The 14,237-nt window shown below is 39.1% G+C and overlaps 1 protein-coding gene across 3 annotated transcripts in view; it reads right to left on the reverse strand.

The window, feature by feature from the left end:
- Positions 1–16: 16 nt before the first annotated feature.
- The window catches only part of inpp5f (inositol polyphosphate-5-phosphatase F), a 31,617-nt gene continuing 17,396 nt past the window's right edge, over positions 17–14,237 (reverse strand). For all 3 annotated transcript variants that reach the window (XM_051648650.1, XM_051648649.1, XM_051648651.1), the window contains 15 exons: positions 14,006–14,062; positions 13,716–13,914; positions 10,374–10,553; positions 8,266–8,333; positions 6,431–6,555; positions 5,145–5,222; positions 4,934–5,054; positions 4,359–4,487; positions 3,933–4,050; positions 3,620–3,812; positions 2,973–3,044; positions 2,802–2,875; positions 2,553–2,681; positions 2,083–2,170; positions 17–1,967 (listed from right to left, as the gene is read on the reverse strand). In XM_051648650.1, the coding sequence (XP_051504610.1) occupies positions 842–1,967; positions 2,083–2,170; positions 2,553–2,681; positions 2,802–2,875; positions 2,973–3,044; positions 3,620–3,812; positions 3,933–4,050; positions 4,359–4,487; positions 4,934–5,054; positions 5,145–5,222; positions 6,431–6,555; positions 8,266–8,333; positions 10,374–10,553; positions 13,716–13,914; positions 14,006–14,062 (2,757 nt within the window). In that variant the 3' untranslated portion in view covers positions 17–841. The remainder of the gene's footprint in view (positions 1,968–2,082; positions 2,171–2,552; positions 2,682–2,801; positions 2,876–2,972; positions 3,045–3,619; positions 3,813–3,932; positions 4,051–4,358; positions 4,488–4,933; positions 5,055–5,144; positions 5,223–6,430; positions 6,556–8,265; positions 8,334–10,373; positions 10,554–13,715; positions 13,915–14,005; positions 14,063–14,237) is intronic.

Below are 14,237 nucleotides of genomic sequence, written 5' to 3' on the forward strand. Positions count from 1 at the left end.
GAATAAACCGAGCCTAATCAGCCATTTTTAATTAACTTAAGAGCATGTAAATATAACTTTGTCTATAAACATCTTAATTGAACAGTTCTAAGGTAACTGCTACAGTACGTACATATAATACTTACATTTTGAATAATATAATTTGACCATAGGTCCAACACAACTATTCTTGTTCTATTTTGGTATGACACACCACATCAAAGATATCCACATAACAATGTAAATTTACGGTCCGGTTTTCTAAAGCGTAATATTAAGCTGCCCACTGATAGATATTAAAATGTGGTTATACGGTCGAAAGGTTTGAGTGATAGCTACAACAGCCAGTGAATTCAAAGAAGCGTACTGCGCAAATGGGGTCACATGAGAAATCTAGGTCTTGGGTTTTGACATGCAGTTAAACTTGCCTGCCTTATTCTACCTCATAGTTATCCTTTTCTTAACATGCAAACCAGCAATCTATAGATGTTTAGGATTAGTCAGGTTAAACTTAGGCCATGTCCACACAAATACATCTTCCATTGAAAACTCAATTTTCCATTTCCTAAAGTCATCGTTTTCCGAAGTACGTAGTACAAGAGAACATTTTCAAAAACGCTGTTTCTGTGGATATAAGAGAAGTGGATTGAACAAAATCAATGGGTTTTCAACCTAAAAATGTCTTAGTGTGGACATGGCTTTAGATGTACTACATACTACAACACTGGCTGTAAACTTTGGTTTGGTTAACTGAAAGGGAAATTAGGAGTGTGGCATGTTAATATTCGATTTAATGAGTTTATGCTACCGTTACAGTACTTGAAGTCACAATCTAACACTAAAAATACAACTGCTGACAGCACTATATCTGAATGATCCTAGTCTGGCACTGTGTAAACATTGCTCGCAATTCATTTTCTTGAGTTTCATTGACAGCATCTGGCTCTGGGCTTTTCTGAACTTTTGCCACGGCAAAATTGATTCCTTGGGTAAGTCCTGCCTGGGTCAAACTAGCAACCTGGACCATGGAGCTCTTGATCTTAGCAAAGGGTGACACGACACGGCTTCCATTGCTGTCTGCTGGGGAGGGTCCTATATTGCCTTCCAGACTCTTTTGTGACCCGCATGATGTGGCAGAGCCTGTAGGCTGGACAGTCAGGAGATTCCCCCCAGGAACAGAGGAGTCCACCTCAAGCTGAGATGGTCGAGGGAGCTGAGGTTGAGAATGTGAAGAATCCAGCCTTGCATCTGGAGCTGATGGGGCCTTGGTCCCTTGAGGTGTTTGCAGTTTGGGTGGTACTGCCACTTCCTCAAACACCTCTATTGGTTTGGTCCTGGCATCCTGGACGAATTGGTGGCAGTAAGCATCGATAGGAGTCCCAAAGTCAATCAGAATGGCTTCTTCTGCCTCTGAGGCTGCCCCAGGAGACTGGTCATCTGGGTCAGCTGACAAGGTGTCCGCAGTCTTGTTATCACAGCCCGTGACTCGAATGACAGAGGGGACTGCAAGCTCAGCACTGTTAACAGATTGTGAGCGACTGCCAAGTCGTGGTGCAGATGCTACAATTCCACAGCTAGGAAGCACATAGTCTACATTTTCCCGAGATCCTGAGCATGGATGCACATCCGAGTTGTAGGAATCAGAATCAGAGATCTCTTCAGAATGTTCATCATTAAGGTCTTTCAGGGCTGCCGAACCAGTATTACTATCAGAAGTCTCTAAACTGCTGTCGGATTTCCAGAGGTTCATATGCAAGTTGGGCTTTAGGAAGTTCACTTTCACCTCAGGCTTTGAGAATGTCCCTAGTCTCCCTAAAGGCTTGAAGTTTCCGATGTTGACGTTGGTCTTTGTCTGCTTAACTTTCTGGTTTAGCGTTGAGAACTTGTTCAAGAGGAAGCTTTTGCCTTGAGCCAAACCAGACCCAAGGACTTGGTCCACGGCCTTTCCTTGTATTCCCATTATATCCTCATGTGGTTTACTGTGTCTCCTGAGACAAAACAAGATTTATCAACAACCAAGTATACAGCACAATTTGTAGCATGAAATCAGATAATAACCATAAAGTTCTCTGAAGCAACCCATCAACCCATAAAGTTTTTTACCTCTCTAATTTCTTCTCAACGACCTGGACATCAAGCCCCATAGCTTGCTTTGTAATTTGAAGCATTTCAGCAATGCACTGGAGTGTGTCTGAAATGCAAACAGTCCAACAAGTGTAGAGGAAAGGATCAATAATTTAACACGAACACCCTTCATGTTGTGCCAGCAGAGACCAAGCCAAGTTATCTTGTATCAACTTAACCAACTTAGAATTATGCAACCCTGCTAAAAAGATAATCTTAACCAGCATGCAATTTTCATGCTGGTCTAGGCTGGTTGGTGCATATTTGATGCTGGTGGATCTACATAGCCATGTTTTTTTACCAGCAAAACCAAAACTGGTTAATAAGATAAAAAGTATTTTTGGAACACCAGCATTCCATGACCAGCTGTGCGGTTTTATTTATTTTTTTTTCAGCAGAGAATAAACATGAACTAGATCCACTACAAATCATGATGTACAAGACCCTACCTTTTCCATCATCCTCTGCATTCCGCGTGACAGCTCTAAGTGTATGGAAGTAACCGCTTATTTCCCCATTCTTATAGTGCAGTCGCATGCAGCAGTACTTAGGCTTTCCAAACAGAGTAGGTTCTGGACCTAAAAAGACCAACATTGGCAATAGCTGTCATGATATCAATCAATCACAACATAATACTTTATTTTATAGGACAGAAATTCAGCCCGATGAGGCCCACAGGTTTTTATATATGTTCTTACCAATTTCAATCCTTTCAAGGCCTTCTAAACTGAGTCTCTGGTACTGGTTGACTTTGTCTGCTTCCTCATCATAGCTAAATAGCAACAATAAAGTGGAATGGTGTTACTGAACCAATGTCAAGGAAAGGATTTTTACTCTTTTAATCAGAAACACTGAGAAAATGCACTTACTAGGCTACATAATATGCACAGTTGGACAGCAGAAGAAGAACATCAACATCTTTGTGCGTGGCATCTATTAGACTATAAGAATGGCATAATGAACAGTCAAAACCTTGAAAAAGAGGCTTTGCTCAAGAATAGTACAATTAAATCCTTGGCATATAAAAACAAGACAGACAATGAAAAATTTATGGAATTGCATTAAAAGGTATTTCATACATATCTTGAGATATGTGTGAAAGTATAAGTCAAATAAGCATCACATACTGTGGTCAGAGTACCTCAATATTTAATCAAAGATTTAATCAACCTCAGAAGGAAATTCCAAAAAACCAGTAACTGTTTTTAGGTATCCATCACTGAACACCATGACATACCACCAACAAATGCTCCAAGGATTTGAGGAAATATGGCTCCTTCACCCAAAAAATTATTATAGCACCAAATGGGGGGAATAAAAAAAACATATGAACGAGTACCTTTGAGCCATTGAGAATAAACTGTAGGAGGAAAAGTATACTAAGAATATAATTGTTTTTGTCTTTTTTTTAATTATTATTGTATTGTATATGTTTTGTAGTATTATGCTTTACAAACATTGTGCTTAAAATGAGAACAAAGCATTGCTAAAGAATGGTGACATGTGGAGTGCTCACCTTGGATCGCAGTCGATAAGGGCCCACCCACCATGGAACTTCTCATCTTCAGGCAGCAGCAGCTGCATGTATGTCTGCAGCAGAAGGCTGACCTGCTCCTGAGCTCCTCTTTGGCTCTCCTTCTCCTCATGCTCCTTCTCTTTGCTGAAGATGGAGTACAGGTCTTCCGTAACTGGAAGCCCCATCATGAGATCTGGAAGAAGCAGAGATACATGAATGATAGGGTACAGATAAATACAAGATGGCCTATTGTATGATTTTTTAAATATGGAGTCAACTGAATATGTAACGAGTCACATAACATAATTCTCACCAATGACGGCCTGTCGGTAGGCGTCTCTGAAGCGGTTCAGATAGTAACGATTAGCTGAGTTCACACCATCCTTCATCACCCCAGCCAACTTTCGCTCTCCTGTTCGTGTGAAATCACCCTACACAACAGATTACACACATCAAAAGGCTTTAACTTTATATTACAAAATAACCAAAAGATAATTGACTGCTCAAATAAATAGAAGCCTTTAATAAAGACTTAAAAATCTAAAGATAATTGACTATACAGTATTTAATATAGTTTTTTAAGCAAAAGCACCCTCACTGAGATCTGTGTGTTATTTCCAAAGTGAAGTCAAAGGATAAACTGACTTATCAAGTAGGCTAAATACTGTATGCTGTTGATGCTGTTGAAAGATAAATCAATGTCAGCATTAAATCAATGGCAGGCATTCTATCAATTTACCTTTAGGGCAGCTGTGCCAGCATACTGACGGCTAATGGTGTCTCCATTGTTGGCCCACATCACCTGATAGATCCTGTAACACTTGAGGGGCAGTGGCTGCTCGGGTGGCATTACACCAAGCTTTTTCAGCTGGAACCAAAAAGATCAAAAGGCTTTTATAATGTACTGGCCTACCTGGAATAGCTGAGTGTAACCAAGTCACTATACTATTCTGTGGGTGCAGTATGGCAGTGCTTTTAGAAGCCAAATGTTTATTTACATTTATCATTTATTTTAAAGGGACAGTTCACTCAAAAATGAAAATTCTGTCACTATTTACTCGCCTTACAAACCATTTTGTAAGGCGAGTAAATTTTTCTTTCTTCTGTGAAACACAAAATTTTAGCCTCAGTCCCTATTCACTGTCATTGTATGGAAAAAAGATGCAATCTATGTGAATGGTGACTGAGGATAACATTCTGCCTAACATCTCTATTTGTGTTTCACAAAAGAAAGATGACTTAAAATTTGCTTTAGGTTTTATGTTTGAGTTTATCTGTGGAATGTATTCCAAGCTCAAAGGTGAACTTGCATACCTGCTGCTCCATGACAACACGGGCGATAGCAGCCTGTACCACATTAGTTCTATCCAGGCAATCCATGCAATTAACACGGAAGATGCCCTCCTGTTGGCAGATGACTCCTGCTTGGTCCACCCTATTTGCAAAACAAAGCAGATGGACTATAATAAATCTGCCGTTCAAATGACATTGAAAGAAAGGCAAAAATGGAGAAAAAACGACTCACCAGGCCCATCTCATGTCTGTGATGATGTCAGAGATGGCATCAGTGAGAGTCTGCACATTCTCAAACTTCATCCCTCGACTGGGAAGAGATTAAGAAAATCTGTTTGTTCTCTAACTGATAAGATTTCACCATAAGGCTTGTTTCACACAGTATGCATGGCACATATTTATTTAGACCATGTTAACGGGTTAAAGCATTCACACTTCATAACAGAAGCTAAAATCTGCAGAAAACATGTTGAAAATGGACTAAACCTAAGTGCTGTAATACTAAGTAGCAAATTGCTCAGAGAAGCACTCTTTTGTTGAGAGAGAGATATTTTTTTTAAGAAGAAGAAAGAAGACAGTTCTTGCATCAAATGCTCACAAAGGAGATGCGTCTTTAGATGTTTCTTGAAGGTGGCAAGAGAATTAGCTGCTCGGGTGGAGTTTGGCAGGTCGTTTCACCGGTGAGGAACAGCTGAAGTGAAACTTCGGGAAAGTGATTTTGTGGCTCTGTGAGATGGCACCACAAGGCTCACCCGCTGATTTGTAAGATTCTTGAGGGTACATAGACTTAAAGTAGCGAGTGTTGATAGGAGGTGCGGAGCCAGTGGTTGTTCTGTAAGCAAGCATCAATGGCTTGAACTTGATGCAAACCATTGGCAACCAGTGCAGCTCGATGAAAAGAGGCTTGATGCGTGCTCTCTTTGGCTCGTTGAAGACCAATCGTGCCTCTGCGTTCTGGATAAATTTCAAAGGTTTGACTGTACATGCAGGAAGTCCTGCCAGAAATGCATTGCAGTAGTCCAGTCTAGATATAACAAGAGCCTGGACAAGGAGTTGTGTAGCATGCTCAGATAGGAAGGGTCTGATTTTCCTAATGTTATACAGAGCAAATCTGCATGATTGAGCAGTTCTTGCGATGTGGTCCGTGAAGTTCCATTGGTCGTCAAACACAACCCCAAGATTTCTGGCTGTCCTGGATGTCCTGTGACTGTTGACGAGTCTAGTTGAATGGTAAAGTTATGATGAACTGATGGGCTTGCAGGAACAAGAAGCAGCTCCATCTTTGCTAAATTGAGTTGGAGGTGGTCATCTTTCATCCAACACGAAATTTCAGATTACCATTTGGATGTAAAAGGTAATTTACATCCAAATGGTAAATTAGATTTCATGATGCTCTCCAGGAATGGCACACTCCCAAAAACCAATTTATGTTATTTCATGCAATGGCAATTATTAAATGAAATAAATGTTAAACTAGAAATCACTTTTATTTTCTGTACATAGAGTTGAGTTTCTTACCAGTGCTCATGGAAGTCAAATGAAACGTATGTTAGATTGGGATTATTGTACAGCAGCACTTGTTTGAGGAATGCATCACCAATAATCTTCTCACGTCCATTTTGGTCCACTAAATTAATGATGACCTGATGACAAAATGACTGCATATTACTGAAAACCTCAGCATTAATTACTTCTATTTGCTTTTTACACTACTTAAAATTGAAACATTAAACTACAGGTGCATCTCAATAAATTAGAATATCGTGGAAAAGTTCATTTATTTCAGTAATTCAACTCAAATTGTGAAACTCGTGTATTAAATAAATTCAATGCACACAGACTGAAGTAGTTTAAGTCTTTGGTTCTTTTAATTGTGATGATTTTTTCTCACATTTAACAAAAACCCACCAATTCACTATCTCAAATAATTAGAATATGGTGACATGCCAATCAGCTAATCAACTCAAAACACCTGCAAAGGTTTCCTGAGCCTTCAAAATGGTCTCTCAGTTTGGTTCACTAGGCTACACAATCATGGGGAAGACTGCTGATCTGACAGTTGTCCAGAAGACAATCATTGACACCCTTCACAAGGAGGGTAAGCCATAAACATTCATTGCCAAAAAAGCTGGCTGTTCACAGAGTGCTGTATCCAAGCATGTTAACAGAAAGTTGAGTGGAAGGAAAAAGTGTGGAAGAAAAAGATGGACAACCAACTGAGAGAACCGCAGCCTTATGAGGATTGTCAAGCAAAATCGATTCAAGAATTTGGGTGAACTTCACAAGGAATGGACTGAGGCTGGGGTCAAGGCATTAAGAGCCACCACACACAGACGTGTCAAGGAATTTGACTACAGTTGTTGTATTCCTCTTGTTAAGCCACTCCTGAACCACAGACAACGTCAGAGGTGTCTTACCTGGGCTAAGGAGAAGAAGAACTGGACTGTTGCCCGGTGGTCCAAAGTCCTCTTTTCAGATGAGAGCAAGTTTTGTATTTCATTTGGAAACCAAGGTCCTAGAGTCTGGAGGAAGGGTGGAGAAGCTCATAGCCCAAGTTGCTTGAAGTCCAGTGTTAAGTTTCCGCAGTCTGTGATGATTTGGGGTGCAATGTCATCTGCTGGTGTTGGTCCATTGTGTTTTTTGAAAACCAAAGTCACTGCACCCGTTTACCAAGAAATTTTGGAGCACTTCATGTTTCCTTCTGCTGACCAGTTTTTTTAAAGATGCTGATTTCATTTTCCAGCAGGATTTGGCACCTGCCAACACTGCCAAAAGCACCAAAAGTTGGTTAAATGACCATGGTGTTGGTGTGCTTGACTGGCCAGCAAACTCACCAGACCTGAACCCCATAGAGAATCTATGGGGTATTGTCAAGAGGAAAATGAGAAACAAGAGACCAAAAAATGCAGATGAGCTGAAGGCCACTGTCAAAGAAACCTGGGCTTCCATACCACCTCAGCAGTGCCACAAACTGATCACCTCCATGCCACGCCGAATTGAGGCAGTAATTTAAAGCAAAAGGAGCCCCTACCAAGTATTGAGTACATATACAGTAAATGAACATGCTTTCCAGAAGGCCAACAGTTCACTAAAAATGTTTTTTTTTTTTTTTATTGGTCTTATGATGTATTCTAATTTTGAGATAGTGAATTGGTGGGTGTTTGTTAAATGTGAGCCAAAATCATCACAATTAAAAGAACCAAAGACTTAAACTACTTCAGTCTGTGTGCATTGAATTTATTTAATACACAAGTTTCACAATTTGAGTTGAATTACTGAAATAAATGAACTTTTCCATGATATTCTAATTTATTGAGATGCACCTGTACTTGAAATTGCTATAGAACACTTACCAATTTTTTGTAAATCTCAACTTGCTGTTCAAAGTGAGAGGCAAAGTAAGGCATCATTTCCCTCTCTCCTGCAACATAAAACAGCCATGAGATAACATGCTACAGTTCTGCACATAAGCTTACATAACATTTTCTCATTGGTTTACATGCCCCTTTCAGAATCTGCAAGATCCTCAATGTTTTGTTAATAGGATTAATAATATTAGATTGCTTATCTCCAGCTCAGGATCCTTCTGTTCCTTTTATATGTCCTGCTGCTTTTAACTAGTTTGAGCCTGTTACTATTTCTTTTCTGGCTGAAATAGTAGATGATTTGAACTGTCCAAATGACATTATTCCATATAGATTTTTCAAACAAGTTTTTAATACTATTGGGCCTGGTATCGTGACTATAATTAATAGTTGTCTTATAACTGGGTCTGTGCCGACATATTTTAAACATGCTGTGGTACAGCCTACTCTTTTAAAAAAAAAAAACCTAATATGGACCCAACAGTTTACATGAACTTTAGACTGATTTTGAAACTGCCTTTCCTTTCTAAGGTTTTTGAGAAATTTGTTCTCAGTCAATTGCAGAGTTTTTTGTATACAAATGCTGTTTTTGAAGTCTTCCAGTCTGGATTTTGGCGCACCATAGCACAGAGTCTGCACATTTAAAAGTTCTTAATGACATTTTTGTATCTGTTGATTCTGGAGACTCTGTGATTCTTGTGTTATTGGACCTCAGCATTTGTGCAGCATTTGATACCATAGATCATGGTATCCTTCTCTCCCACCTTGAGCAGTCAGTAGGTATCCAAGGACCTGATCTCAAATGGTTTAAATCTTACTTGGCCAATAGAAGTTTTTCAGTTAACTTTGGTCAAGTCTCATCCTTTTCTGCCCCCCTCACTTTTGGGGTTCCCCAAGGGTCCATCCTTGGTCCTACTTTGTTTTCATTGTATATGCTGCCCTTAGGGTCCATTTTTAATAAACATGGCATCTCTTTTCATTGTTATGCGGATGACATGCAAATTTATCTGCCACTGAGAAAAAATATTAGGAGTGCTCAAGAATCCTTACTGACCTGCTTGGATGATATTAAAGCGTGGATGTCTTTGAACTTTCTAAATCTAAATGAAAGTAAAACAGATTGTTTGTTTTGGGGGCTTGGACATCCTCGATTCATCAAACCTGGGCCCTTTTGCCCCTTTTTGTAAACCAGTTGTGAAGAACTTCGGTGTACTGTTTGATAACACTCTTAAATTTGACAAACGGATTAACTCAGTTGTCAAATCTAGCTTTTTTCATTTAAGATTACTGGCCAAAATTAAGCCTTTTCTTACTTTTATTGATTTTGAGGGAGTGATTTACACCTTTGTTTCCACACAACTGGACTACTGTAATTTTCTATATGTAGGAGTCAGTCAGTCATCACTGTCTCATCTGCAAATGGTTCAGAATGCTGCTGCTAGGCTCTTGACGGCTACACGCAAGCGAGATCATATCTCTCCCATCTTGGTGTCTATACATTGCCTGCCGGTGTGCTACAGAATAGATTTTACGCTCGTATTATTTGTTTTTTAATCACTGAATGGTTTAGCCCCATCTTAACTTTCTAATCTATTGCAGCTACATAATCCCACAAGGTCTCTTAGGTCCTCTGGACAGAGAACTTTGATTGTTCCCAGGTCCAGGTTAAAGCAAAAGGGTGACAGGGCTTTTGCAGTAGCCACCCCAAAACTCTGGAACAGCTTACGCTTGTACATAAGAAATTTTTATGATATCTCTTAATTTTTAAAGATGTATAACAATCTTACAGATTCTTCAAGGGCTATGAAAACTTATTTATGTTGGAAACATAGTGCTGCTGTTGGATACAAATATTAAAGTCACAGTAAAGAGCTGATCTGTCACCACTGAGTCCTGAGTACCATGTTCAACTAAGAAGCCTTGAAAGTACACCTGGTCCACACCTGACGCCATTCACAAAATATAACTTTTCCAAACAATAACTACACTGATGCATCAAAGTGATAACTTTGCAATAAACAGAAATGCTAAACTGAGCTGTGAGTAAGGTCTAATTTCTGTCTTAGTCAGAAATTGATTACACAGATACGCCCCACCTTTCTCTATCCGAGGTCTGGGGTTGTAGCGGTATCCAGCTTGGCTCCAAAACACTGGGACAGAGCCTCGTGTCTGTACAAAGGACAGCGTGTGACTATGAACATGAATTAGCTGCTCGGTCTCCACATAGTTGGCCACATGTCCGTCTGTGTCCACCCCCCTCCGCTTGTAGCGCATTCCTTTAGTGGAAAGCACATGATAATATTACCATAAGACCAAATCCTTTTGAATGTACACTGAGTAGATTCTATTTACTTTATTCTCTTATGTCAGTGGTTTTCAAACCGTGATAAAATAATAAAAAAAACAAAAATGTACATTTTAGTTATTTCATATTTATTTCATTTATTTAAATGTTGTTGTTTTCTCATTTCTGATTTATTCACAAGTTTAATATACTGTAGCTTTGTGCGTCTCAGACTCTATTACTTTGGGATTGCGTGATTTTTGCTCATTTTAAGAGGCAACTGATATGAGAGGAAGTGGTTAAGTCAGATGGTGTTCTTGCAGAGGAATTTAATAAATTCTATACTAGATTTGAGAAGCAGAATCATAGTATGGATAATGTAGTTTCTAAACACCTTATACAGGATGGTAGTAAAATAGCAACTTGTTTTAAGGATGAGTGTGTTATAAAACTGTTCAAACAGTCCAAAACTAATGAGTCCGGTTCCAGATGGAATTGGTGGTAGGGTGCTCTATCAGTGTGCAGAGCAATTGGGTCCAATTTTTACCTTTATTTCTAATTGGTCCATCAACACGCATTATGTTTCGAAACTTTGGAAACAGTTCATTATAGTTCCTATTGCTAAACATAATCGCCCTAAGAGTTTGAAAGACTATAGACCATGACTTCACTTGTTATGAAGACATTTGAAAAAATTATACAATATAATTTAATAGAAAAAACAAACAACTTACTGGACCCGATGCAGTTTGCCTATAGAATTGGTAGATGTGTTCAGGAGGCAACCCTGACCTTGCTTGATTTGTTATACAAACATCTGGAGGCAAGCGGTAATCATGCAAGGTTATTATTTGTAGACTTCTCTTCAGCTTTTAACACAATTAAGCTGACTTTGTTGGCTCCTCAGGGGTGTGTACCTACTCCGCTCCTTTATATTCTTGACACCGATGAATGTCGTAGTCAATTTGAGAATCGGTATACACCGATCAGCAACAACATTAAAACCACCTGCCTAATATTGTGTAGGTCCCCCTCGTGCCGCCAAAACAGCGCCAAACTATTCTTCTCACCACAATTGTACAGAGCGGTTATCTGAGTTACCGTAGTCTTTGTCAGTTCGAACCAGTCTGGCCATTCTCTGTTGACCTCTCTCATCAACAAGGCATTTCTGTCCACAGAACTGCCGCTCACTGGATGTAATTTGTTTTTGGCACCATTCTGAGTAAATTCTAGAGACTGTTGTGTGTGAAAATCCCAGGAAATCAGCAGTTACAGAAATACTTAAACCAGCGCATCTGGCACCAGCAATCATCCATGCGATTATCTAATCAGCCAATCGTGTGGCAGCAGTGCAGTGCATAAAATCATGCAGAAACGGGTCAGGAGCTTCAGTTAATGTTCACATCAACCATCAGAATGGGTAAAAAATGTGATCACAGTGATTTGGACCGCGGCATGATTGTTGGTGCCAGATGGGCTGGTTTGAGTATTTCTGTTACTGCTGATCTCCTGGGATTTTCTCACACAACAGTCTCTAGAATTTACTCAGAATGGTGCCAAAAACAAAAAACATCCAGTGAGGGGCAGTTCTGCGGATGGAAATGCCTTGTTGATGAGAGAGGTCAACGGAGAATGGCCAGACTGGTTCAAACTGATAAAGTCTACAGTAACTCAAATAACCGCTCTGTACAATTTGTGGTGAAAAGTATAGCATCTCAGAATGTTATTCGGAGATGCGGGTTGGCACTGTTTTGGCGGCACGAGGGGGACCTACAATATATTAGGCAGGTAGTTTAAATGTTGTGGCTGATCGGTGTATCTTGAAGTATGCTGACGACACAGTAATAGTGAGTTTGTAGGTTGGTGAGGAGCAAGTTCACAGCACTGTTGCTGAGTGTATTTTTAAGTGGTGTTGTGAGGCAGGTCTATATCTGAATACTGGAAAAACAAAAGATATGTGCATTGTCAAAAAAAGAAAAAAGATATGTGCATTGATTTCTGGCGTAACTGTATTGAAACTGTGGAAAGCTATAAGTATTTAGGTACTATAATAGACAACAAATAAAATTTTGAGATGAACACAGAGAGAGTGTGTAAAATGAGTCAGCAATGACTCTCGTTTGAGGAAATGTAATATTGACAGGACATTGATGAGTGCTTTTTACAGGGCCTTCATTGAATCGTATCTGACATTTTCAATGATTTGCTGGTTTGCTTCTCTAAGAGTTAAACAAAAAAATGCACATTTGAGGGTTGTAAAAATGTGTAGAAAAACTGTAGGAGTTAATCTGCCCAGACTGTCTGATCTATTTACTATGCAGCAGCTTAAGAAAGCAAACAACGTTATATCTGACAATACTCATTCTCTTCATGATGCTTTTCAGATACTGCCTTCAGGGTCTTTATACAGGGTTTCTTTAGCTAAAACAAATAGATTTAAATTTTCATTTGTACCATATGCTATTTCTCTGCTTAACTCAAATCGAAAAAGGTAGCCTTCATATCAAGTTTTCAGGCTGTAATGATGATTTCCAGCTGATGTCCTGTTGATTTTATTCTTTTAATATTTATTATATGCTTTTAGGTGTAATTTGTATTTGTATTGCTTTTTTCTATGTATGTGTTGTATTTCACTGCTGCAGAACAAATTGCCCTCACGGGGGACAATAAAGGTTAAGTAAGTACGTACGTATGCAAGATATGATATTATATTGTATGCAAAATACAGTATTACTCTATTTAACCTCAAAGGCAATTTTATGAAGGCAAGCTTTAAACGTGGGCTGTTTTGACTCAGAAACACTATATTCAGCACTCAAATTTACTTTAGTCAATCGATAATGTAACAAGTCTGTTCCTAACGCTTCTAGAAAGACAGGAGAAGTTTGCAATATTTATTATTTATTTGTTTGAAATTTGCATATTAACTTGTGGAGTTACATTGTAATCCTTTCTAAATATTATATTATGGTGTATGTTTTTATATGCCACTCTAATAGGGTCCTTCCACAGATATGCAACTGCAGGAACAACATATTAATAAAAATATGGCATTATGAGCATGGCATGTTACGGTCCTTAAGCTTAGGCTCAAAGCGAATGAAAAAAATCAGAGGGTACTTTGTTGAGAACCACTGTTTTATGTGTACTGTACCTGCACGGTGACGGCTTCGTCTGGATATGAGGGCCACGGTAAAACGTGGGTGAATATCATCCACACAGGTGGGTACCTGCAGAGGCGTATCCGGGCTGCTCTTCTCTTCATCAGAGCTCTCGTTGTAGTTTACCACAAGCTCCTCCACCTGCACAAAGCCTTGGATGATAGGAATCACCCAAAAGTCCACCTGAGGCACCTGTGAAACAGGACATCTCATTTCATGAACATGCAGGGCTGGTTTACATTTTTGAAAAGAAAATATTTAAAATATAGAAAAACGTCTGAACCTGCAAGTTGATAAGGTCTTTGATCATGTGTTTGTTCCAGAAGAATCTATCATCCACCTACAAGACAAAACACTTGGTGATCGGTGCTCTGTGAATTTTCTAACATTATTTATGGACTTTTTTGCCTAATTCATTGTTTTTGCATTAACTTTGTATTGCTGTTTAGAATGATTTATAAATAGTGTATTCTTAAAGAAAGTGGAAGTGAAACGTATCTATACCTGTGTATCCT

Source organism: Myxocyprinus asiaticus, chromosome 21 (assembly GCF_019703515.2).
Source record: "Myxocyprinus asiaticus isolate MX2 ecotype Aquarium Trade chromosome 21, UBuf_Myxa_2, whole genome shotgun sequence".
Taxonomy (NCBI): domain Eukaryota; kingdom Metazoa; phylum Chordata; class Actinopteri; order Cypriniformes; family Catostomidae; genus Myxocyprinus; species Myxocyprinus asiaticus.